This window comes from Nomascus leucogenys, chromosome 11, assembly GCF_006542625.1.
Source record: "Nomascus leucogenys isolate Asia chromosome 11, Asia_NLE_v1, whole genome shotgun sequence".
Classification (NCBI taxonomy): domain Eukaryota; kingdom Metazoa; phylum Chordata; class Mammalia; order Primates; family Hylobatidae; genus Nomascus; species Nomascus leucogenys.
Genome location: NC_044391.1, coordinates 7,487,250 through 7,515,115, shown reverse-complemented (window position 1 = coordinate 7,515,115; position 27,866 = coordinate 7,487,250). Strand labels below are relative to the sequence as shown.

The 27,866-nt window shown below is 42.2% G+C and overlaps 1 protein-coding gene across 1 annotated transcript in view; it reads right to left on the bottom strand.

Moving 5' to 3' along the window:
- The window catches only part of ISM1 (isthmin 1), a 78,290-nt gene extending 72,701 nt beyond the window's left edge, over positions 1-5,589 (bottom strand). The window contains exon 1 of the mRNA XM_003252878.2: positions 4,958-5,589. Coding sequence (XP_003252926.2) covers positions 4,958-5,095 — 138 coding nt within the window. The 5' untranslated portion in view covers positions 5,096-5,589. The remainder of the gene's footprint in view (positions 1-4,957) is intronic.
- Positions 5,590-27,866: the final 22,277 nt, after the last annotated feature.

The following is a 27,866-nucleotide window of genomic DNA, read 5'->3' as shown; positions in this document are numbered from 1 at the left end:
GCCTATGATTCCTCTCTGTACACATGCTCTTCTTTAATGTGACTTTGCTGCTCCTCCCATCAAGAAGTGGAATCTATTTCTTGTCCACTAGAATCTAAGCAACTACATGATTTGTTTGGCTAATAGAATACAGCTGAAATGATGTTGTGCAAACTCATCAATAGGTCTTGCAATTTCTGCTTTTATTCTCTTGCTGCTCTGAGTCCACCATGTAAAGATATGTGAGCTAGACTCCTTAAGGATGAGAGATTATATGGAGAGCAAACCTAGGTGACAGCAAGCACCAACTATCAGACAAATGAGTGAGGTATTTTTGGACCACCTAGCCCACATGAAGCCAACAGATGGCCACAGCTACATGAGTAATATCAGGTGAAATCACCAGAAGAACCACTCAGCTGAGCCCAAGCAAGGTGCTGTCATACAAATTCATGAGGAAATAAAATGGTGGTTGTGTTAAGCCACTAAATTTTAGGGTGGGTTGTTCTGCAGCAATAGCTAAGTGAGACAATTGTCAATCAATAAAAAAAAAAAATTCCAGTAAAAGTAATCAGCCTGATTGGAAAATGAGCAGGTAAGTCACAAAATAAGAAACACAAATGGCTGTTGACTTTCTTGTATTAAGTACAGATAAGTTATGCTTTTGCTTCTACTGCTATAAGTGGCTTGGATGAACTCCTAAATCCAAAGCAGTGAAAACAAGAAGCTAAGCTGTTTTATTGAAGGCAATAGAGGGATAAAAGATGGAAAGTGCTCATAAAGATGATAGTTAGGAAACAGAGAACAAAGACATTTTACTACATTCCAGAGTTTGGTTTGCTTTAATGTTATTGTAAAAATAATCAAATTGGTGTTTTATAATACTTGTTTAAATCTCACTGCCTTAATGAGTTCTGACTTATTACTAAAAATATATAGAAATTCATTATTCTAAAACTGACTGAGATTTAGTGGAAAGGCAATCATTTGAATTTCAGACAAAGGAGATACCTTTACTAGTACTATTATTGCCTATGGATTCTATATTTTGTCTTCCAGATGACTTTTATTATATATCTATATCTATATCCATATCTGTTTTCTCATTAACATTAATTAAATATATGTGAAAGAACTAATCTGAGTATCTGATTAATATGAGACAAACTTATTCTAATGAAATAAGATTCAAAAGCAAAAAAAAGTTGATGTTTCCATGCATTTTAATGCAGCTACTGCAGACAGTTTTCTAATTTCTTACTAGATATTTTAAAAATACTGAAAACTGTTCAAAGACTAACATTTTTATTTTCATCAGCCAGTTACCCAATATGGATAGTGTACTCAAAACATTTTACTGCCACCTCCTAACATGGTACCTATCAGTGTTTTGAGCACACTAGGGCATACTAGGGGAGACAGTCATACAAAGAGTCAAAAATGTAACCCCTAGTGTGCGAAACTACAAAAAAAGTTAGACAACATTTATACATATATGTGTATGTATGTATATATAATGTATGTGTATATATACATAGACGTCATAGTCAACACAGTAAGACTGTCAAGATACATTTGAAAATGTAAATTGTTAACAGCCTTTCTCTCTCTTGAGCGTGTGACTTTATCAAGAACTTGCAGTAGAAATATGCTTCAAATAGTTCCCCACTATAAAATAACGAAAATAAATTAAGAAGCTTGTAGCTGTGCAACCTTGGGCAAATTACCTAACCTCAGTTTCTCCATTTGAAACAGGGATAATGATAGTACCTAATTCACGGGATTTTTGTGAGGATTAAGAAAGCTAGTATGGGCTGGGCGCGGTGGCTCATGCCTGTAATCCTAGCACTTTGGGAGACCGAGGCGGGCGGATCACGAGGTCAGGAGATCGAGACCACCCTGGCTAACATGGTGAAATCCCGTCTCTACTAAAAATACAAAAAAAAAAATTAGCCAGGCGTGGTGGTGGGCGCCGGCAGTCCCAGCTACTCGGGAGGCTGAGGCAGGAGAATGGCATGAACCCGGGAGGCGGAGGTTGCAGTGAGCAGAGATCGCGCCACTGCACTCCAGCCTGGGCGACAGAGCGAGACTCCATCTCAAAAAAAAAAATAAAAAAAGAAAGCTAGTATGTGTACAGTGCTAAGAACAGTGCCTGCCACATAAAAGGCACTTAATAAATCTTAGCTGTTATTGTTGCTTTTCTTATTACTACTTTATTGGGTGTCCTTGATATGTCCTTAAATAAGAATGTGTCCCTTTTTAAATGAATCCAAACATACTACCATTCAGGTGAATAAACTCACCATTGCATATTTCTAAGACAACCTTATATTTTAGAAGGTTGTACACAGAGATAAAAACAATACAAATGATGTATATGGATTGATTAATTTTCTGATTGTGAAGAAGGATTTTAGTAGCTCAGGACAGCACAGAACCAACAAATTTAGATGATGTTTAAGACTTGGGTTTAAAATGTCTGGTAAAAAGAAAGAATACAGTGTCCACAGTTTTGTCTTCAAATACACCTGCTACTAGCAAATTCACTTTCTGGGGCCTGAAAACGATGAACTAATAAATGTCTTTTGCAGACCTCCTCATCTGGCAGAACATTCTTCTTTTGACTTATAATACCTTCAGAGAGTCAGAGGGCCAAAGAAATAACTTTGGTCAGGAAGAGTATAAAACTTTTATAATAACAAATTACAAAACAGCAAAATTATGAACTAAACTGCTAAACTCATCATTCTGCTTGGAAAAGTGTGTGCATTGAGTGGACAGTCTCACCGAACACCATTACAAGATAAGCTGAAGCTGGTGGATTAGCAGCTACTTGGGACTCAAGATATTTCTAGGAGCATAACTCTTTCTAAATCCCCCACTTGTTCTGTCCTCTTGGGGCAGTTCTTCAGCCAAAGCCCCTTTTGAGAATTCAGTCCACTTCCCTTTTAGAACTGCCACTTCCACCAGCTGCTTCTCTCATTACCTTAGTGTTCAAACGGAAAAGGCCAACCCCGGGTTATTCTAATGATAGCAAACACCTCATAAAGAAATCTGCCAAATTTACTTTTCCACAGAACATCATTTTTATGGCTTTTCATGAGTCCATGAGGAAAGAAAGCATCATGTATAAAATATAACTTCCAGAAATCTTGAAGATATTAAGAATTATCTCCACAGTGTTAGATTGGTGGGTGCCCCAGTTTATAGAATGGCGGCATCTTCAACTTCCGCATAGAAATTCCCTCAGTCTGTCACTGTACCCATCTACCCACGGGAGAAGATGAGAGATCCCACAAAGTTAGGACATTTTTAGAAATGTCTCAAAGTTAAAACAACTTTAACCTTTGGGGTGTGTACTTTTCTACTGTTTTGTAATTGCGTGCAATAATCACCTTGCTTTAGTCTATCTTGGTAGAGACAAAATTTGGTATAATCAAGAGTTTGGAATGTCTGAACTTTGACAAGTTTTTTCACCTCAGTTTTTGCATCTGTAAAGGGGCTATATTAACAGTACCATGGCTCATAAGATTATGGTTAAATTAAGTGAGTTAAATTCTGTAAAGTACTTAAAACGGTGGCACGTAGTAAACACAATGGAAGTGTTTTATGAGTTTTCTCTTTACGGTAAAGTTTTTCGCAACAAATTGTATAAAGACGTAAAAAGTGAATTATTAAAGACAATGAATATAACGTCCTTTGGGAACAATGAATAATGCTTATTTCGTTTTATTTGTTTATTTTTTGTTTTTTGAGACAGAGCCTCGCTCTGTCGCCCAGGCTGGAGTGCAGTGGCGTGATCTCAGCTCACTACAACCGCCCAGGTTCAAGCAACTCTCCTGCCTCAGCCTCCTGAGTAACTGGGACTACAGGCGTGCGCCACCACGCCCAGCTAATTTTTGTATTTTTAGTAGAGACGGGGTTTCACCATGTTGGCCAGGATAGTCTCCCACTCCTGGCCTCACGTGATCCACCCGCCTCTGACTGCTAAAGTGCTGGGATCACAGGCGTGAGCCACCGCGCCTGGTTTGAGCAGATTTTAGGAGCCAGAGAATCCCCTCTGCCTCCTGGGAAAATCCCTGCTTACTTTTGCCTATGCTCCAAGTTTACAGTTGTCCCACCCCTAGACTCAAGGAAAGGCGCTAAGATAGCGGCAGGAAATGCCTAGCTGGGCAATTCTATTCAGAAGTCAGAACTCACATTATGTCTGACCGTCCACTACACCCTCCCCTTGCCCTGAAGCTGAAACGGATAAACAGAAACCCATTGCTAAAGCGACCTTCAGCGAGGAAGATCCTTGGGAGAAAGACTTTGCTACAAGTTTAAAAGCCCCAGGTAACCCTGGCCCAAATCACTACCGGTGCCTTCACTCTGCACCTTCCCCATGACCAAGGGGGCACACGGGGGGGACCTCAGGCGAGGCCCCCGGAGGAACACTGGAAGCAAGGGAACCCTGAGGGTGAGGAGGGGGTGCCTGGCTATTCTCCTTGGGAAATTATGTCCTGACCTTTGGCATTGCTTCCTAAAGGGGTAGACTCCCGGAGTTCTTTCTCCCAAAGACTTCAGGGATATCATCCTATAAAGTCTCCTTGCGTCTCTCCAGCCTCGAGTAACATTATTCAGCCTCCTAAGGGCAACGAAAGACTGGTAGCACCCCCAAGCAAGCACATTCTCCACACTGCCTCTGCTCATCCCAAACCTCGCTCCTTCCCACCTCCCCACCAACCCCGCACCTGACCCGTGACAGAACTGAAGGAGCGCAGCCGGCAGACCTGGAAGCCGGGTGCAGCCTCCAGGCACGTGTCCCCGCTCCGCCTCTGCCTAAGTCAAGTGGCCCGGGCAGAACTACTGCCAAAACAGTTGCTCTTAGGTGGGGCGGGGGACCTGCCTCCTTGCATCCACCAGGCACTAGCTCAGCACCCCCGCCCCACAAACGGTCCCCGCAGCCGCGCACGCCCCTTTCCGGCGGCGCACTCACCTGCAGCTGGGCTTGGCTGGCGTTGCCCGCGGCCGCGGCGGGCCCGTCGGCGGCTCCCGAGCCGCGCAGCACGGTGATGTGCAGCGTGAGCAGCAGCAGCCCCAGCAGCAGCAGCAGCTCGGCCGCCAGGCGCACCATCCTCTTGAGACGCGCGGCTTTAGGACCCGGCGCGGCGGCCGGCGGCGGCGGTGACGCCGGGGGAGGAGGAGTAGGAGCCCGGGAGCCCGGCAGCGCGGCTCCCGCCTCGGCTCCCGCCAGGGCTCCGCTTCCCGGGCCCGCGGGGCTGGCGCTGGGCGCGGCGGGGCGTGCGGGGCCGGGGGAGCAGGAGCCGCCGTCGCCGCCGCCGCCACCGCACCACGGCGGAGCCACCGCGAGGCCGGGGGTGTCCAAGCCGGCTGCGGAGCAAGCCCCGGCGCTGCCTGGCGGCGGCGGCGGCGGCGGCGGCGGCGGAGACTGGGTCCTGGGGCAGCCCGGGACCCGGGCCGGGCCGGAGGCCACCCTGCTGGCAGGGGGCTGCGGGGTCGGCGGCGGGGCGGGCGCAGCCGAGCCCCCGAGCGCACATGGGCGCCCCAGATGTGGCCGCGGCGCCGCAGCTGGAGCGGGAGCGGCCGCCAGAGGAGCGCGGGGAGGAGGAGGAGAAGAAGGAGAAGGAGGAGGAGGAGGAGGAGGAGGAGGAGGAGGAGGAGGGCTTCAGCTGCGGCCGGGAGTTACCTCCACGCTTGGCTCCCCCGCCCTCACCGCCCCGAGCCACTCACCCGGCAAACCACCTCCACTACTCTCCGCGCTCCTCGGGGCCGCCTGCCGCGCCGCCCCGCACACAGAGTCCCCGGGAGGGCCGGTTCCAGATGGGGGCCCCGGGCACACCGAGGTTGTCACGGTTTGGAGGTAGCCTGCTGGGCTGTACCAAGTGCCCGCTGCCGAGGTCGCTGTGACGGGCGTGGGTAGAGCCCTTGTGCACACTGAGGCTCGGGGCTGTGGATGGGTGGGGTGGTGCCTGGGCTGCTTTAGAAACCTTTATTGGCAAAGTGGAGCTGGAGTTGCAGTGATGGAAAACGGAGGGGGCGCCGGACAAGCCATGGGTCTGCCTGCGACCCCTGCCTGAAGCAGTCGGGGGAGGGGAGGAGTGCCCAAGTGTCGTTCCGAAGGGTCTTGACACTTGCTGGGCCGCCCGCTAGCCGGGCACGGCTGTTTGCGGGTCCGCGGCGCCCCGTAGAGCCTGGGAAGGGAGAGGAGTCCGACTCGCTGGGCGTTCGTCTGGTCACGGGCGCAGGTGTTGGCTGGAAGCTGCAGAGACTCAGTGCCCGCCGCTCAGGCGCTCAGGAACTCGGAGTGAATCTCAGCTCTAGTGGGCTTGCGTCGGGGTGGGGGGCTCATCCCGGGGGTGCCGCGCCCAGAGGGGATTTGGGGGCTGGCGTCGCGCAGCCGTCGATCCCGGGCCACCGCCTCATGACCGCGCTGCAGCCTCGGGCTCCCGCGTGCGGCTCATGCCTTGCAGTGGGCGGTTGGCGAATGGAAGGGCTCCGGGATCCAGCTGAGGGCGCGGAGTCCTAGCGTCGGATGCTAGAGCGAACTGTGTCGGTCCGTGGCACCGCGCACTTCCCTCCGTGATCTCGCTCGGGCTCCCGCCTTACCGAAGTGACTCGCAGTAGCGGACGCTCAGTCCGGCCGGGCCTTTTATACTGCGCTTCCCCGCCTCCTACCCGTTCCCTCCCTTCCTCCTCCCCAGCGCCAGCCCAGCCCTTCCCTCCCAGCGAGCCAAGACCTAGTCCACGCGTTCGCGCACATCCGCTTCGCACATTTCCAAGCCCTTCCCGCGTCCCGGACCCCAGTGCCGCCAGGATGGAGCCTCCGAATTCCCCCTTGGTGAATGAAATTAAATAAATAATCAACTCTTTCTTGACGGCACGCCTCCCTTCCCCCCTCCCCAATTTCCTACCTTCCTCCTCCGCGTCCTAGGAAGATTTAAGATTCTTAATTCAACTGCTGTCGAGTTGTCGCAAGGCATCTCAACCAAGTATTACCCAAATTAAGGCAAACCCTTGCGCCTTTCCGAAGGTTCCTCCAGTCACCGCGGCACTTTGCAGAATTTAAATAGCGGTAGTTAAGGTAGGGTCTGCTGGTTGGGCTTATTTGTGCCCGGGAGAGGAAGGGCTTGCTGCCTTCTTTTAAAGATGCCTGAGGCATCTTTAAAATTCTAACTAACTCCAGCATCTTATTAATAAATTGGCAGCTGTTTATAGAGTCTGCTATATTTTTTCCTTTTCATTATTTTTTTGGGTGGGGGGAGGTGCGAGGGAGGAGGGGAGATGTTTGGAGGGGTGCTTGCTTTGGATTTTTAGGCAGCCAGGCCTGTCAGACATCTTATTTCTATCTCTAGGCTCTAAAATGCCAATAATTGTCACTGGAGTGCGGGTCGGGGGGTGTGGGGGGAAACGTGAAACAATAACCGTCCGTAGTTCAGATGGGAGATCAAAGAGGGGATCCCAGCAGCTTTTAAATCCTGGAAGGATCCTCCTGTGTGTTTTCTAATTAGGATCACTTAAAAGGGAAAGGGCTGGAGAATCAGCGCCGAAACAGAATATATAAATTAAGATGGCGAACTAGAATCCCATAGCCGAAGAGTTTTCAGGATTGTTCTAACCTCCAGTTGTGCCAGATTATGATACGGGCTCGCAGGAACAAATGACTTTCCTATTGCCAGAGGCAGGCTGGTCTGAATTAGGATCCAGGGGCCGCTGTGTCCTGCCCTTTCATCACACACAGTCTCCATATGTAAGCCTCAGCTGCTTCTCCTCTCATCTAAAAGTAACAGTTTTGGACCCAAGGAAAAAAATGACCTTTAAAAAACTCTGGAAAGAAACCTTTGCAATGAATGTAAATTCTTGTAAAATTGTAAATGGAGATTTGGAGATCAAAGTCTTTGTAAAATGTTGTAAAAATTGTAAATTGAATTTTGGGGACAGATGTCTTTATAAAATGTTGAACAAATGTATGAATGAATCCTATTAAAATCCCTTCACGCTGAGAGATCCCCATTCTAGGTGAGTTTATGTTCCAGTAAGCACACATAACGAGTATTGATAAACACCCATGCTCTGATTCCAGTTGCCGAACCAGGCTTACCAGCAGGACTCCGTTTTTGAGTTAGGGAACACGGGCTTACAATTTTTGTGGAAAAACAATTACAAATTTAATAGACTAAACCAATTAAGTTTCAAGCACATTTATGAAATTGTACCAATAGCTGATAAAAATGTTTAAAATCCTACCTCCTTCAGCAGAGCGTCCAGAGCACCCTAATCATATCGTTATTATTGATTTTATGACACTTGGGGCACTTGTGTCTGTTTGCATGTCTGTCTTCCCACTAGACCTTGATTGGGATCACCTTTGTGGTAGAACATTTCAGAGCATCGCCCCACTCCCCACCTCCATCCCAGTATCTAGTTTTCTTTCTGAGTTCATGGCTATGAGACATTTTCTAGGTATACTTGGATCTAGGTTTGGGCTGTGAAGAGCTTTTTTCCTTCCATGTTGACCATAAAACATCCTGAGTGATTATCTGCTCACTGCACACACTCTCTCTTTCCTTTTTTTTTTCCTTTTTCATTCACTCTTTTTTTTTTTTTTTTTTTTTGACCAAGTCACTCTGTCGCCTAGGCTGGAATGTAGTGGTGCGATCTCAGCTCACTGCAGCCTCTGCTTCCCAGGTTCAAGCGATTCTCCTGCCTCAGCTTCCCGAGTAGTTGGGATTACAGAATCCTGCCCCCACGCCAGGCTGATTTTTGTACTTTTTAGTAGAGAGAGATTTTCACCCTATTGGCCAGGCTGGTCTCAAACTCCTGACCTCAAATGATCCACCCGCTTCGGCCTCCCAAAGTGCTAGGATTACAGGCATGAGCCAACGTGCCCAGTCCTCTCTTTCCTTTCTGCATGGCAAAGGACTCTGAGGTGAAAGGAACTCAAATTGAGTTACTGCTCAAAAGAGAACAATTAGACCAGGAATATCTGCATTGAACCTTGTGCGAGTGAGATAAAACTTGGTTCACAGACGTTGTGATGTGGGGATGTTTGCACAGCAGCTGGTATAATGGTTTACATCCTGACAAGTCTAATCTTTGAGACAATGCCTTGCTCGATCAGTGTTTTTAAAATGCATGTAACAAATCTGGTATTTGTTTATTCCTCAATTAATAGATTACCTTTCCTAGGAGTGCTTGTACTAAAGGTGTCTGACATTAATTTTTATAACCATTTTGCCTCTTGATTGTACTATTCTCACATAGATTTTGTCTTTCATTGTTGGTCCCATTTATCTTACAGGCAGGCTTATTTGACTGGAATATTTTAAGGAAGTAAGAGAAATTAATAAGCCAGAACACCTGTAGTTAATATCATTGCAGAGAACCTTGTGGCCTATTATGACCAGGATTTTATTTTTTTTATTTTATTTTGCTAAAGATTGGTGCAACGTAGCAAATAGTAGTTTCAATGTAATCCTTAATTTTTTTTACTATGGAAAGTTTTAAATATATACAAAAGTAAAGAGAATAATATAATAAATCCTTACTCATAAGCCAGCTTCAACAAAACTTATGGCCAATCTTGTCTTACCCGTATTCTCAATATTTTCATAAATTTCCTCCATTTCAGATTATTTTAAGCAAATTCATGATATGTCATTTCATATGTACATATTTCAGTATGCATCTCAAAAAGGTAAGGGCTCAATTAAGCAATGTTTTTTAAACACATACATATTGAATCTGAGCTTTAAAACAGATTTGAGAAGTCACAGCCAGAGACCTTTTCCGGGTGTGAGAATGATTAAAATTTAGGGATTGTGGTGGAGGCTGTTCTGTGTTCACCAAAACCTGTGTCTTCCCGGGCTTTCCAGTAAACTTCGTTTCTCAGTATCCTATGATTGTGACTGAATTCTGGCCAATAGAATATGGGTGGATTAATGTGTGTCCCTTCCAGATCTAGCCCATAAAAACTTCCTGTTCGTGATCTTTTCTTTTTTACCCCTGTCTGCTGGCTGGATGTTTTGCCCAGGGTGACCTTAGAGCAATGATCAATCTGGGTCTCTGGAGCAGAGTCCCTACCTGACCCCTACATCTGCCCAAGAACACCCTGGCTGGGCTATTGTGTAACTGAGAAAGAAACTTTTTTAAAAACTGTGTGAAGCCATTAAACTTCTGTGGTTTGTTCCAGGAACTTTCATTACCCTAACTAGGGGGCAATGTTCTGAGGCTGGAGGATGACAAACTTTTCCTTTAGAGGGCAAGATGGAAATATTTGTTGTCTTTGTGGGCTAAAAGGTCCCTTTTGCAATTAATCAACTCTGGTGTTGCAGTGGGAAACCAGTGATGGAAAATACATGAAGGAATGGGTATAGCTGTGTTTTAATAAAATTTCATGTATACAGCTAGGCAGCTGGACCACATGACTTAGTTTGTCAACCGCTGTCCTAAGGGACTGGCACAACCTCACCACCTTGTTTTAGAGGCTGTATATGAAGGAATTAGTCAGATGGACTTCACTTACTATTTTATCTCCCTAGTCTCAGTTTCCTCATCTGCCTCATCTGTAAATTGGGGCTAAGAATGTCTACTCTCAGGCTGTCGTGAAGTTCAACTATCACTCTCACATGGAGGAAAAAGCAAGTCATTCTAGATCTCTATGTCTGATCGATACAGGACTCCACATTCTGTCCATGAGGGCAGTGTGCTTGTTTGCCTCATTCACTTCTGAATTCACATAGTAAATGCTCCATAAATATCTATTCAATGAATGAAACTTTTAGAAAACTGCTGAAATTTGGAGCTCCAAGGACCCTTAGAGGCAAACTGGAAGCCCTCAAGGAAATACAACCAAACAGAAAGCCTGACGTGTTGTTCCATTAGAGCCTCTCCTTTGAACTATGAAAGGGGTCACAGTGCTCAGAATGAGAAAATCACCACAATCAGAGGTGCTCCCAGGGTCTCCACCCCTGAAAGCAGCTGCCAGGCTTGTGGGACACCTGGACCGCCAGCAACGTTCCACTTCCCTATGCTCCAACACACACAAAACCTGTGAAGACTGGGGTTCACCTGTGGCTCTTTTCACTTCATGCTAAAAGCCCCTAGCTGTACAGAGAATGCAAGAGACCACCAAATAGGTGAGTTTCTGAGGAGGTCAAGAGACTATTCCAGAGGGAGTGCTATTCTTCCCCAGAACAAGGCTAGAGTGGTGCTGAAATAGGACTGGCTTCTTGGAAGGATTCCTGATGATTCTCCCTGACATGCCAGACTCCTTTACTGCATTTCTGTGTGATATTAAAACATAATGACCTGCTCCTCCAGTGACCTCTTCTGCAAATAGCCAACCCTTATAGTTCCCATCTGCATTGAAAAGAGACCCCTTTATTGCATTTGCTTTGTTGTTACTATTTCCGTGCAAATTCTGGAAAGCAAAATAGAATCTCAGGCACATGTTATAACTGGGGGAGAAAAGTGCATCATAATTACAAGGTTATGTAATTTCCAGGCAAAAAGGAGAACAAACTAGTTGGTCAGAATTAAATCTTGGAGTCTACATGTTGGGAAGGGCCCACAGAGTTCATTTAGCTTCCTTTACAGATGAGGCAACAGGCCCAGAGAATTAAATAGACATTCTCAATATTGCACGGGGACTTGGTGGCAGCATCAGGACAAGAGCCCAGGTTTCCTAACTTCCAAGACAAATGTGCTTTCTATTTCTCAAAGTAAACTTTCAAAAATTAAAGTATGCTGTACATATAGAAAAGAGCATGTATCCTGGGTGCATATCCAAATGGAATTTTTGCTACTCAGATCAAGAAACAGAATGTTACCAGTACCCCAGAAGCCAATTACCTGAAAGTTACCAATATTCTGACTTCTCTTACCATACATTTGATTTGCCTTTGAAAATTAATGTAATTGAATTTTACAGTATATACTGTTTTGTGTCTGGCTCCTTGCGCCATCCTCTATTACTTTTTGCTTCAAAATAAATGGAAAGCTATAGAAAAGTTGCAGGTATAACTGAATGAACATCTGTAGTTCCTTGTGGTAGACTGTTTAAAATGACCACAGTTTTCTCCCCATTGTCTCCAGGCTTTTTACAAGCTGGCTTTGTACCTGTGGAATCCTTGTGATTTACTTTCATTAGCAAAATGCAACAGAGGTGATGATGTACCAGTTCTGTGGTTAGGTTTCAATAAGCTTTACATGCCTCCTTTCTCTCTCAATCTCTCTCTCTCTCTCTCTCTCTCTCTTTCTCTCTTTCTCTCTCTCTCTCAATCTCTCTCTCTCTCTGTCTCTGTCTCTCTCTCTCTCTCTCTCTCTCTCTGTGTGTGTGTGTGTGTGTGTGTGCGCGCGCGCCTCTGTATTGGAACTTTCCCACTGCTATGTTGATAATCCAGGAGTAGCCTGCTGGAGTGATCCTAGTCACCACTGTTGCCCCAGCTGACACCTGCCTATGCTCAGAAGCAGAGCCACCTAGTAGACCTACAGTTCATCACAGACACATAAGAGAACTTAAGAGAACCCAGCCGAAACCAGAGAAAGCACCCAGGTAAGCTGAGCCTAAATAGAATAAGGGGCGAAATGAGTAGTTGCTGTTGTGAATAGGGTAGTTCATCACACAGGGAAACCTACTAAATACAACCTTTCACCTCAAATACTACAGTAGGTATTTCTCTTTTTTTCTTTTTCTTTTTTTTTTTTTTTTTTTGAGACGGAGTCTCACTCTGTCGCCCAGGCTGGAGTGCAGTGGCGCAATCTCGGCTCACTGCAAGCTCCGCCCCCTGGGTTCACGCCCTTCTCCTGCCTCAGCCTCTCTAGCTGGGACTACAGGCGCCCGCCACCACGCCCGGCTAATTTTTTTGTATTTTTAGTAGAGACGGGGTTTCACCGTGGTCTCGATCTCCTGACCTCGTGATCCACCCGCCTCGGCCTCCCAAAGTGCTGGGATTACAAGTGTGAGCCACGCGCCCGGCCTACAGTAGGTATTTCTTAAGAGGAAGGAGATTCTCCTACATCATCACAGCATAATTCTCAGGACGCTTAACATCAACACAATAATATGATCTAACTTATAAACCACATTCAAATGGTTCAAATTGTCCCTACAATATTCTTTACGGCGACCCTTTTCTGTCCAGGATTCAGGTGAGAATCACTCTGCATTGAATTGTCATTGTCATGTCTGTTTATCACCTTCGGTCTTCAACAGTCCACATCTCCCAGTCCTCCTTTTTCTTTTGGTCTTTTGTGCCATTAACATCCTTTGAAAGCCTAAGCCAGCTGATTTTGCAGAATGCCCTTCAGTTTGTATTTGTATGATCGTTTCTCTAGGATTAATTTTGGGTTATGTGTTTGGGCTAGGAATACTGCCTGGATAATGTTATGTTCTTCTCAGTGCATCACATCAGGGAGTCCGTGATGAGATTTTTCCCAGTTGTGGGTAAATCTGTTTCAAGATACGGAGATCCTGAATCATTTTTGTGAGGTTAAATGGGAAAAATTCTTGATTGAGAATATGTCGGTGTGGTGGCTATCTTTTTCTTATGTGTGGAGAAAGGGGAAACATGAGTTCATCTAATTTCCTGGGAATTTACTTCACTTTGTTCCAAGTTGTTTGTCAACATCATCCAACTCCCTCAGGGCAGTAGTGGGCTGTGACCATATTAGAGGAGGGCTGTCCTCAGGGTGAACTCTATGAATCAGTAATTTTGTCTGCTGTAATCAAAAGTCATTATCAATCCATTCTTAAAAGCTTAGCCTTAAATTCTTTTTTTGTTCACTTCGTTTTGGGTGGCAAGTCAGGCTTGTAAGACAAAGGAGAAATAAATTTATTGTTAATGAAAATTGTTTTTAGTGATTTAAAAATAATAAATACCTTAGCTTTATGATGCAGTTTTTAAAAAGCACAAGGAATATAAATATACCCTAGGGAAGTCAAAAGAGCTCCGTGAAATAAAGAAAAAAGCCAAAAGGCTAGAAGTTTTAACTCTTTTTTTTAATAAATAAAGAATAGTTGAAATAATCTTTCAGCAACTTCAGTTCAGATTATATCTGAAAGAAAGCTAAAACTGATTAATTTGCATTTAGAAGTGGAATTTAATCCAGCCATTCCTCAGCAGAGAAAGATCAAACTGACACCTCTAAGATGCCACATCAGAGATGTCTGTCCTCAAAATAGCTTTGCGACTGGCTGGTTCTAACATTTTTACTAATAAACACAAGATCTCATCATCAATGCTTGTGGCGAGGATTTCACAATGACTCAGGGTGTAGTGCCTCATTTGTGAGCCAGATGTGTCTAAACTGAAATCTGAAGATTCTCACTTGTAAACTCTAAACAGGATGATGAAAGTTAAATGAGAAATAGCCTTGTAGAAGAATAAGCATGAAAGAGCTGTTTACACGTTTTTAGAATGCAAATTTAGCGTGGTTGTTATTTTATAAAGGTTGAGATTTTCCTTTATTTACCTGGGGTCTAACTTGATGCTGAAATTGTAGTTTAGTAAATAACCATCAACTTTTATCCATAATAAGTGACAAACAGAAAGTAGTGTTTTGGAATAAAGATTTTATTTGTTGGGGCCATGAAAGCCAAATAATTAAAACTTTAATGGGATGTTTTGGTTACTCACAAAGATGGAAAGATAAACTGTTCTCACACTTTTGTGTGTGTGTGTGTTTCTGTGAGTAAACAACATGTGATGGTAATATCAGGCATGGCAATATTGAAAAAACAGTTATATTTGTAGTAGTCAGGGAAAGTAACATTGGTTGCTATAACAAACAATCCCTCCAAAGCCCAATGGTTTAGCGTAATAAAAGTTTGCTTTTTGTTTATGCTGCAATACTCTTCATACTTTGGTATCTAAAGGGCGGTCTTCCTTTGATGAGGGGACCCAGGCTCCTAATTAGTGGCTATACATTTTGTAGAACATTCATATAGCAGACAAGTGAAGAGAGAAAAAGTATATGGAGGCTCAGGATGCTTTAAGGGCCAGACCACTTGCCATTGACCAGAACTTAGTTATGCCGACCCCACCCAACTGCAAGAACAGTTGGGAAATAAAGAATTCCTATAATGCTTAGGAGGAAAAGGAAATGGGTATGTTGAATGCACAATGCTGTTTCCACTAGAATTATCTCTGCCAAAACCCCACTCCATTTCACTAGTATGAATGAAGATCATAGTGTCATAGGGGGACTAGAGTGAGGGTCAGCAATTTCTTTCCTATTAAGCACTGGATAGTAACCATTTTCAACTTCGTGCCACAAGAAGAAAAAATCAAGGGCATTACTTATGTACTTATATAACTGTTTAAAATGTGACCATATAAAAATGTAAAAACGATTCTTTGCTCATGGACCTTACAAAAAGAAACTGTGGGTAGGATTTGGCCTGTTTACTTGACATACTATTTTATTTAACCTGAGCAATATATAAAATCCTGTCTCTTACCATAGTGCCAATGAGTCAGGATTGGTATGGTCAGGCCAAGCCAATATCCTCCTATGTGGCTCTCTCATTATGATAATTATCTAATCGTACAATATCTAGGAAAAGTAACTATTCTAAAACAGAAAGAGAAAGAAGAGTGGGGATAACAGTAACATCTGAGTGCTTAACTGAGATAACAGAAGTACTGAATGAATTGAATAATGGTATAATTTCGATTTTGCCTATTTTACTAATCCCTAGAGTAGAGAAATCCTAAAAGGAAATGTTTAGTGCTGCAGGATTACCTTGTTCTCAGACTCCTTCCTAAAATGATTTTGATTTTGGTTGAGACTTTCAGATGACCATTTATGGCAAATTAAATTTGAAAATAGATACTTAATTGAGGTTATGATGATTATGCAGAATAAAACAAGTTATAGTCTCAGAAGATTGCATTTAAAATAAAAATGTTTACTGTAAACTGAAAATAAACAGCAAAAATTAGGTTATGTTTCAAAATGTGACAAACCTATATGTCATTATAACAGGGTTCATTTCTGCAACATAATACACTGTTAGACCATGCTATTTAATATTTTCTAGGCTCTGCATTTGTGATGACTCTAATTACTGAGATTCATTCAGTACTTCCGTTATCTCAATTAAGCACTCAGGTGTTGCCTTTCTCCTTGCTCCTCTTTCTCTCCTCCTTTTAGATATTGTATAATTAGATAATAATCTTAATGAGAAACTGGAATTATTAAATGGTCCAGGTGGAGCCACATAGGAGAATGTCGGCTTGGCCTAAATGTACCAATCCTGACTCATTGGCTCTGTGGTAAAAGGAGTAGGATTTGATCTATTACTTAGGTTAAATAAAATAGTAAATAAAAGAAAGCATTGCAAAAATGTGGTTTGCCATGTAAGATTTTACTGATGAATAGAAGATTTCTGTTACTTATAATTTTTAAAGTATTTTTATTATTATAAACACAATATTTTTCCTCTTGAAAATATGGGGAATTATTTAAAATGAAATTGAATTTATACATATTTATATTACCTAAAGATGATTATTGTTTACCTCTGGTATAGTTCTTTTCTGTTTACACACACACACACACACACACGTGTGCACATGTAAACACACAACTAATTTATCTGCACCTACAAATATACATAGACTGCATATGTATATAGACATTTGTACATAATTTGGGGATATAACTGAAACCATATGGCCATTAAAAAATCTTCCAAAAGAACACTTTTAATGGCTGCAGCATATGTTCCTGTATGAATATATAATAATTAGCCTAACCTCTATTTTTGGACATTTGCATTATACAAAATTTCCTTCATTAAAATACCATTAAGAAGTATGCAGACAGCAAAATGAGTGCTTATATCAACAAAAAGACATGTACAAATATTCATAGAACCTTAGTCCTAAGAGTTCACAGCTGGAAACAATCCAAACATGTGTCAATTTTAGAATGGATAAACAAATTTTACTGTATCTGTACAAGGGAACACTAATCACCAATGGAAAAGAATTAATGGTTGGCGGCTACATGTAACAATGTGAATGATTCTCACAGACATAATATTTAATGGAGAAAAATAACCAGATGCAAAACAATACATTCTGTATCATTTCATTTATATGAAATTCAAGAACAGGCACAACTAATCTAAGGTGATGAGAGTTCGGCATATTGCTTGTGGGAAGAGTATAGACAGGGACGGGGTGCAAGGAAACCTTCAGAGTACTGCAAGTGTTCTCCATCTTGATCTGGATAATTGTGCATATATGTAAAAGTTAATTGAGCTGTACATTTCAGACTTGTGCACTCTATGTAAGCTGTACTTCAATAAACAGAAATAAGCATAAAAATAGTCTGTGATACATCTTTGAATATAGGGTTTGACTATATTTGTTATAAGTTCCTTAGCATAATCTCATACATTCTAAAAAGTGCTATTTTGAATCTTCAAAACATCTATGATCTGTCTTCTGTTATAGTACTTTCATAAGCTAGATAAATGGCAGATTTTTTTTAGATAATGTTAGTAATATTTAGATTTGTCGAAGGAGAATAAATCCATGGGGGTGTCATGACTAGGACTCTCGCCTTCTTCTTTGGGCTTCAGATAAATTTCAATTTAATCTAGCACTTGAATATATTAAATCTGGAATAAGAAGTCAATATAATGGAAGGTCTTTCTCCATTAACTGAGGTTTACAGAAAGAATTCATAAAAGAATTCTTTAATTTGTAAAATTTCCCAGTACAATTCAATTATGATATAATCAATAAACGATTGCATTATGTTTTCAAGGATGCTGCTAGTTTATGGAACAAGGAAATATGCAACCTACAGTACATTAACTTTATATGTGAAGACTGTATATATTAGCTTGGTTTTTGCTATGATAATGCTACTTAACAAAAACACCAAAATCTCAGTGGATTATAACAAAAAACATTTTAATTCACACTTACAAATCTGCAGGTCAGCTGTGGTTTGATCGATCTTGGGTGGTCTAGGATGGAGTACAGGTTTCAGGTCAATTTCAAGTTTTCTCTTCATGTTTGCATTTCAGAACCCAAGCTGAAAGAACAACAACTTCATGGGGCTTCATAGAGAGTGAACACTCCAAGAGGCCTAGCCCACCCACACAAGCACATATAAGGTTTATGTTCACACTGCAGCCTTTTACATGCCATTGGCCAAAGCACCATGGCCATACCCAACATCATTGGTGAGGTAGAAGACTGGGCTGAGTATACTCCATGTGTGTCAGTAACTACCGATGCATAACAACCCCAAAACTTAGTGTCTTAAAAGAGCAAACAACAATTTATTATTTCTCACAAGTCTATGAGTTCGTTGGGTGGTTTTGCCAATCTGGGCTAATCCCAGTTGTGCATCTGTGTGAGATGGCCTGTGGCCCAGGGCCTGGTTCATCAAGGATAATCTCAGCTGGGACAAAACAGCTCTGTGTGTCATTCACCAGCAGACGAGCTTGGACTTGTTCTCATAATGATGACAAGGTCCAAGAGAGAATGGAAGTTTGTGAGATGTGAGCCTATACTCAGATGTTGTAGGATGTCACTTATGCTGAATTCTATTGTCTAAAGCAAGTCACAAAACTGGCCTAGACTTAAAGCGTGAGCTAATTCCACCTCCTGATAGGAAGACTTATACAGGTACATTGCAGAGGGTATAGATAAAGGGAAGAGTAGGGAAGTGTGGCTGGTTTTGTAATCTACCATACTGACTGCAGTATAGTTTGGTAAGTGTGGTGAGGAAAGCAACATCTAGATTCTAAAAAGCATTAAACAAATTTCAACTTAGTTAATTCGATTTCAGCTTAGTTTTCCTATAACAGGGATGCTACTAAAGGAAAAAAGAAAAACTGGGTTGCTTATCTTATATTAGGATCCTATTGTGTGTTTTCTAAAATCATTAAGTCATCACCAGATGATGGTGTTTTGCCCACTTAATATGTTAGTCAGTTTCATCCTGAGACCTTAAGGAAGTTGTTTACTAGTGTCGTCTTATGGCATAGGAAGTTGACACATAATACTTTGTCTAACTTGTCTCTATAATTTTAGCATACATCATTCAGTTAATTGTAGTTAGAGACTGCATGATCAAAGAAAAATGATACTATAGTCTAAAGTTTTGGTAATGAATAAAATTATGTAAATAGGGTATAAGTTTTATTCTCATTTTCCCTGATTTTTTTTTCCCTTCAAGATTTCTCACTTCTTCCTTGGATATCTTCCAGGAATCCTGTGGTAAATTGGATTGTTTTCCCCAGTGGAGTGTTTCTCTGCCCAATTGATATATTGATATTAGGCTTAGTGATATGTGATGGTTGATTTTATGTGTCAATGTGACTGAGACATGGGGTGCCCAGATTAAACATTCATTCTGAATGTGTCTGTGAGGATGTTTCTCTATGAGATTAGCATTTGAATTGGTGAACTGAGTAAAACAGATTCTTCCCCAACGTAGGTAGGCATCAGCCAATCCCTTGAGGGCCAGAATAGAGCAAAATACTGAAGGAAGAATTTGCTCTCTCTGCCTGATTGATTGACTTGGGATATCAGTCTTCTCCTGCCCTTAACTGGGATGTACACCATCAGCTCTCCAGTTCTCAGGACTGCACCACCAACTTTCCTGGTCTCTGGCTTGCACATGGCAGATTGCAGGACTTCCCAGCCTGCATAATTGCACAAGCCAATTCCTTATAATAAGTTTCACATCTATGTCTGTGTCTGTGACTGTGTCTGTCTATGTCTATCTATCTATACCTATGTCCTATTGGTTCTGTTTCACTGGAGGACCCAACTAATACACCTTGTGACTTACTTTGTCTAGTGGCATGTGAGTAAAAGAACAGTATGTCAGTTTTGAGGGTAGGCCTTAAGAGACTTTGTATATTTCTTGTGCTTCTGCCCTGGGGCAGCCACTGTTCTAAGAAAGATGAGAGACATGTGGAGCAGACCTTGACCTGACTTGAAGCCTAAAGCCACGGCCAGCTGAGCCCAGCTTAGGTCACCAGCCCCACCTGCTCTGCAGATATGCCACTAAGTTATAGAGTGATTGTTATGCAGCATTATTGTGTAACTAGTTAACTGATTCCTAAAGTTGCCAGAAAAAGGAGCTGAATTGTCTCTCCATGATGCAGGTTCCTATTTACTGACACAAAGCTTGGATAAACAAATTCTATATAAAATCTTGCAGTTGGGAGACCACTCATCTCCTACCTTCACAATTTGCCACATCTACATAACCCCTCATTATTATTAACCTAATATTTTTCTAATTTCAAATTTGAAAATTCTATGTGTGCATTCACCAACCCCATTTGTTCTTACCCTGGGCACACAGAAGAATTACATTTTCCACCCCGGTGGGGTCATATGGCCGAATTCTGGCTGAGAAGTGGTACTGGTTCACTCATTTCTAGAACTGATTCCTGAAATCTCCACTATTCTTTCTCTCTTTCCCTTTCTTCCTCTCTCCCTTTGTCTACTGTCTGGATGCAAAGAATATAGTTAAGGACTCCAGAGTTCTAGAAAATGGCAGCCTCAATAGAGGGAAGGAATCTTGGGTTTTGAGTGACCTTGTGCATCACAAGCCTTCCTCCCTCCTGTCTCACCAACCTGCACTGGACTCTCCATGAGCAAGAAATTAATGTTATTTTAAACATTTTTCTATTATTTTATTATTTTTAAGATATCAATGTTTATTATGTTAAGCCACTGAGAACTTGGGGGTATTTGTGTCAGCTGTTAGTTACCCTGTGCAATAAAAAGCATAACCCTTAAAATTAAAATATAACCATCCACTTATTACCTGAACTTACCTTTTGTACCACTTGTGATCCATATGCCACACTTTGAAAAAACACTACTATGATCCAGATCCCTGATATACAGTCAAGGAAACTGAACATCAGAGAGGGAAGATGCCACCAAGTGTGTGTAGTGAGTTAAAGCAGGAGCTGGCAATACTTCCAGGAATGCTGTCCATGCATCCAGTCCACCAAGAACTACAGGGCCAGCTCCCCTCAGGATTCTGAAGTAGCTTGTCACAGACACTGCCAGTGTCCCGTATCACCTGGGCAACATGGATAGATGCCAAGGACTCCCTGCTCTGATGACCTGTAACTCTGCCTGAGGGTGTTCTCTGACCACAGGAGTGCATCTCTGTCTGTCTGACTTGCACCCCGTGATGGAGGTCCTGAGAGCAACCCTCAACCAATGACAGAAAGGAGTGGGTAAATACTCTGATTTCCTTCCCAAGTGGGTGTAACTCTGGGGACTGTTCTATGCAGATCCAGAGGGTCCTCAGAGGGGATGAGCTCCAGTTGCCTGCAGAGCTGACCTGCTCATTAGCACTCTCAGTCCTGGCTCCTTCCCTCTCACTCTCACTTCCCCTACTTGATGACATGGCAGAGAGTGTGTTATGGACTGTCCTTCCAAATTCATGCATTGAAGCCCTAATCCCCAATGTGATGGCGTTCGGAGGTGGGGCTGTTGGGAAGTAGTTAGGTCATGAGGGTGAAGCCCTCATGAATGGGATTAGTGCCCTTATAAGAAGAGGCACGACAGCACTTGCTTCCTCTCTCTGCTGTCCACCACGTGAGGATAAACAAGGAGATGACTGTTTGCACGTTTGCAAACCACGAAGTGGGCCCCCATCAGACACTAAATCAGCCAGGGTCTTGATCTTGAACTCTTCGGCTTTCAGAACTGTAAGAAATAAATGTCAGTAGTTGAAGCCACCCAGTTTGTGGTATTCCTTTATAGAAGCTCAAGTAGACCATGACAGAGTCTGAGGGAGGGCATCTCTGGGGAGGTGACATTTGAACAGACACTTGATTTTGAGAAGGGACATACTGGAAGAGATTTCCTGGCAAAAGATCCACCACTTAAAATAGTCCTGGAGGTGGGAAAGGGCTTGGCATCTCCAAGGCATAGAAATGGAACTTGTATGGCTACAGTGAGAGGGGAGGGGAGGAGGAAGTGCTTGGAGAGGTGGGCATGGGTCAGATCCCTGTGGTGAGGCATGGATTTATTCTAAGAATTATGGAAAAACAGCAAAAGGTCCCAAGCAGAGGAGCAATTTGACCTGACTTATGGTTCCAGAGCTCAGTAGCAGACCTTTCCAGAAAATGCAGAAGCCAAGGCAACCACTTTTGGTAGGAGGCAACATAGGTGCCCCACAAGGTCCTAGGTATCCTCCAGGAGGTTCCTCTTGGAGGGCAGTCTGGGCCTGAGAGGACTCAGTGCTTCCGTGCATTATGCAGAGCCACCAGCCCTCTGCAGACAATTTCAACCGTGGTTTGTTGTGTTCCTTCTTCCAGTCAGAAGGGGCTGGTGCACGTGGCCCTGGCTGGATAAAGATACTCTCACTACTTACAAAACATATCTTGGGCCCAATTCTGTCTTAAGACCTTTAAAATTGGCAGTTACTTCATACCAAATCCAAAGTGGATTCAAATGGGAAGAAAATATAAATCCACTGGTGGCGTGCACCTGTAATCCCAGCTACTTGGGAGGCTGAGTCACGAGAATTGCTCGAACCCAGAAGGCAGAGGTTGCAGTGAGCCCAGATTGCGCCACTGCACTCCAGCCTGGGCAACAGGGTGAGACTCCGTCTCAAAAAATATACATATATATATATATATATATATGAATATATAAATCCAGGATTAAAAAGATATTTTTCCCAAACATTGCCCATATTAAATAAATGTCTTTTTGCACAACACCTTGTTAAAATTATTAAAGGAGGCCTCAGTAATATTTCCATGCCCAGGGGAAGAATTCTATTACAAAGGTGGACAAAACTCCAACAAGGGATCCTGGAAATGGCAGAGGAAAATTGTGAGCTCTAGATGTAAAATAATTGAATAAAAGTGGCCCAGACAGGCAGAACAACTCAGCCCTCTGAGGAGTCTCTGTCATTGGCTTCCCATCAAAGGTAGGGAATTCTGTTGCAAAAGCAATTAAGTTTTTTCAGCCTTGGAACTAAGACGTCTCAAAATTAAAATAGAAGTATGGAAATCCAAAACCAATCAGTACTCAAAAGACTGATTAAGTCTGTCTTTAAACATATAGATGCTTGAGTAATATTATTCAAGTTATTATATTCATAGGATTCTGAGAAGTCTTATGACATTACTACGTTTTACGCGAGGTGATTTTAAAGCTGTTTTTGGTGTGAACCATTGTGACAAGCATTTGGACAAACACCTTTGTCCCTCAGAACATATGTTTATTGTAGTTTGAAAACAGATTTAAAGAGTTGGGTCAGACATTATTTTAAAGGGTGAGTTTATCTTTACAGGTTTTGCATTTCTTACTCTGAATCACCCAGCCCCTAATCCCTCCTCCTAAGTTTGAAAAGATGATTTGACAGTACAAATTACCTTCTTTGTTTTCCATTTAGCAGAGCTTGTGGTTTTTATAGGCATATAAACTAGTTTTATAACTTAATTCTCTGCAAGTTGTGGCATGAAGAGAAATAGGCAGTGGCTATAAAAAACGTATGCTAAATCACTGCTAATTAAAAATGCAGCTATTGACCATGTTAACCAAACTAATTAATTGCTTTTCCGTATTGTCATTTAATTAATTTATCCATTAATTTATTTATCCATAAAGGCACATTTTATTAAAATAGACCATAATTTCAAGTGCACTGTGACTGTTGAAACTATAAAATCTTTCAGTAGTTTAAAATCTGAACAAGATCCTAAAGTTTGATCCATGAACTAAATTGAGTATTTGCATGTGAAATAGATACCTATGTACATGTCTCTTTATGAGATTGCTGAAAGCAGAGATTTTAGTTCATTTTAATTTATTTACCCTGACATCAGAAAGAGAGTTCAAGTTGTGGCATTATCGAGCTTATAATCTTCTCTGTGCTGCAATTTCCCTCATAACGTGGGAATAATAATACTAGCTCCTTGTAAAGCTGTTGCATGCATTAATTCACTTATTAAAGGATCTAGAATAGTGACTGGCACACAGTAACATTTAATACATATTGCTTATTTTCCCCAACCCCTAGCACTCAGCTTTTGTGCATGTAGTTAATGCTTAGTAACTGCTTATTAATTATTATTTTGGTAAAAAAAACTTTTCTAGAATTTGAATGATAAAACAGATGCTTTCATTAGTTTAGGGAGTCCAGTGAAGCTCATTCCACAAACATTCATTGTGTTAAGTTTAGCCTAAAGCTGCCTCCTTACATATGTTAAGTTCTGCTTGCAGGCTTCTGTGTACATAGTGAACTATAGCTTAACTGGATGTAGAAGCCGACTATAATCTTCTCATAACAAATAGCTGATTCTCAGCCAATCACAGCAGCCATATTTCAACCACTCACAGGTGGCCAACTGTTCGAACTCTGTTCAAATAAGGCAAATGCCCAGCTGTAATCAACCCGGCTGTTTCCGTACCTCACTTCCATTTTCTGTACGTCACTTCCTCTTTCTGTCCATAAATCCTCTTTGACTACACGGCAGAGCCAGCCTTGCTCTCAGCCTATTCTGGTTTGGGAGGCTGCCCTAATGGTGAATTGTTCTTTGTTCAATTAGACTCTGTTAAATTTAATTTGTTTAGAGTTTTTCTTTTAACAATTGGTATCTGGCATGTCTTACAGTGAATCATGAATGGTGTGCTAGAGATGGACATAGTGACTTGTGAGAGCTGAATATTAAAATTTCAGAAACGTGAGCTGCTTTTAATCATGGCCATTATTCAGAATTAAATTACATAAATGTACAATTAAAGACATGATATTACAAGCAAAAGTAATACTCAAAACTTATTTCCTCTTTACGTTTTACAATAACCTTGAATTTACTCACATTTGCTGCATCTGTGTGGTGGATGCACTGTATAACCATATGCTTCTGCACATTGCTTTCCAACTCCATTGAATGACATCATGTTGGTAGCTTGAACTCAGCCATGGAGGGAATATTTATGCCATTGAAATCAGCAAATGTTACCAATCAGGGCTCCCCTAACTTGATTCCTTTCTCCCTGCAAAGCTGGTTTGCTAAATATTTATCATCACCCCACTGACTGTGCTAGGCCTGGAGAGGGGTAGTGGGTATGGAGGGGTGGATACCTTCAAAAAGTTTACCATTGGCTAGGCGAGGTGGCTCATGCCTGTAATCCCAGCACTGTGGAAGGCTGACACAGGCAGATCATGAGGTCAGGAGTTCGAGACCAGCCTGGTCAGCATGGTGAAATCCCATCTCTACTGCAAATATAAAAAATTAGCTGGGCATGGTGGCGCATGCCTGTAATACCAGCTACTAGGGAGGCTGAGGCAAGAGAATCGCTTGAACCCCGGAGGCGGAGGTTGCAGTGAGCCAAGATGGCACCACTGCACTCCAGCCTGGGCAACAGAGCAAGACTCCATCTCAAAAAAAAAAAAAAAAGTTTACCATCTCAGAGCCCACAGTTTTTTACTGCTTCATCCCAAATTTTTCTTCATTTTTAAATTTTCACAGGCCATTACATCAGGGAAAACTAAATCTATATTTGTGATAGGTCTGATCACCCAGAGTAAAAATCTGGATGTATTTCCTCTTCTTATTGCCTTTTTTTTTTTTGCACATAAATATTTAAGTAGAAATTCCTATGATAATTAAGTGCTATTTTTCTTTCTTTTTTAGTTGATTGACAATGTCTAAAGATTTGTGATAAGACAGATAGTTATGATAGGCATAATGCAAAATGGCAGCAAATTAAGTACCACCATCCACCCAGTTATTCAAATTTCTCCCCTCCCTTCCCCTCCACAGCCTATCCAACAGCAAGCCCTGCTGATTTTCTACCACCAAAGCACATCTGGAATCCACCTACTTATCCCCAGGGCTAGCCCTCTTAGCCAGGCCTCTATCATCTCTTTTCCAGGGCTTCTTCAACACTCCTGACCTTCTTAATTTTACTCTTGCCTTTCTCCAATCCCATTCTCCCCGCAGTTGTGCGAATGGTCTTTTAAACATGCAAATCAGGCCACATCACTCCCACTTTGAAACCCATTAAGGATTGTGCCATTTCCTTGCTAATCCCACTTTGCAGTATCCTTCCTTCCCTTTGTCCCTTGCAGTCCTCTGTGCCTGTGACTGGCATTGGAGACTGTCATTCAGACTCAGTTTTGTTCACAACTATGCTGCCAGCTGGCTAAATGAGCCTGGTGAAGCCACTTAACTTCTGAGCACTTCTGTTTACTTTTCTTTACAAAAGACCTAATGGTGCTGGGCTATCCAGAGCTTAAATTAATTAATGTTTATAGAGCACTTCAAGCCTCGGGATAATAGCCTCTTTGAAAATGCATGTAATTATCATTATGGCTAATGAAGCTTGGTCTTAACTCCTCCCCCTCACTGGGAAGGCAGGAATCTGCCTTTGGTAACATAATCCAGATTAGGTGGAAACTTACCTCCAATGTCAGTTTTCTTCTTTGGCCACTCCGTTGGTGTTTTCAATTTTGTTTTATTTCTCTTTATCTTATTTTATTTTGTTTTATTTCATGGGATTTAGATAAATTAAGTCAAGTGGATTTATCAGAAAATAAAACATATTTTAAAGGCAGTGCTTTTTCCAACCACAGATATCACATTCCCATTGTTTCCTTTGTTGGGAACTGGTATTCAGCCTCAGAGAGAGACAGAGAAACTTCACTAGAAGGTGAGTTGGAGGTTTATAGTGATGGTTTTAATGCTGTTGAGGTTATTCTGTAGGTTTGGGGTTGACCAACTTCCAGGATCACAGTCTGAGCTACCTGCAATAGAGATGACACCCTTTGCAGGTTCTCTGCTCTAGCATTATTGCAATTCAAAGGGACAGATCCCTCTCCAAATGGTGAGCACTCAACACCTGATGGTGCTCAAAGGGAGGCCCATTCATTTGATGCAGGTGATGGTACAGCTGACACTTGGCATTGACAATTTCGCATCACTATTTATTAATTACTATGGGTTATGTCTCGGATTGTTGTTAACCTGATTTCTGAGATGATGAAGGAATCAGATATGGAAAGTCGATGCAGTAACCATAGTACCTTTGTGAATTTAAAGTGTCCTATTTTTTTGTTTTGGAAAATCAAGTTATATTTATGTGTATTAGGAGAGACTTGTGACTTTATCTATTTGGAATAATTTTAAACAGAGAAACTTTCATTTGAAATGATATTCCAAGGATAAATCCATGTTTGTTAACTGCTAGATAAAGCTATGTAAGTGGAAAAGTTATTAAATCAGGCCTTGGCACTAGTGCAAAAGGTGTGAAGTCAACACGGCTGGTTGAAAGAGTGACTCTACAGAATAATTGAAATAAAGTGCAAGCCATGACTTGACCTATAAATCCCTAGATTTGGGCACCATCCTGGCTGCTTCTTGAACACAGGCTTCACCCTCTTCATTTCCTTTGTATCCCCCCAGAAGGGTTTAAGATTCAACTGTTCACTGAAAATCTTGAGTCCTAGAAGCAAATACACAATCAGTTTTGAACATAAATATAAATAAAGATACAGGGCATTGGTCATGTTAAGAGGCATTCCTGGGAATCTCCCTTGTACTGCAGGATGAAAAGTGGTCCTTTCCTTCAAGGGGCTTGCAAATTAAATGTAAAAACAAGATAAACAGCTTTATGTATGTCTTTTCCACTAGAGGAGCTTTATGAGGGCTGGAGGCTGGTCTCCTGTTTCACTCACTGTTGGGTAGTAGAAGCACAGAGTGTATTTTTTGAATGCATGGAGGGAGGGAAGCAGGACGGAAAGAGGGAGAAAGGAAGGGAGGAAGACAGGCAATGAAATAAATGATGCATATTGTTATTCAAATATAAGCCAGTTGTAAATAATAAGAATAAGGAGAATAATGAGCATGTGGCTTT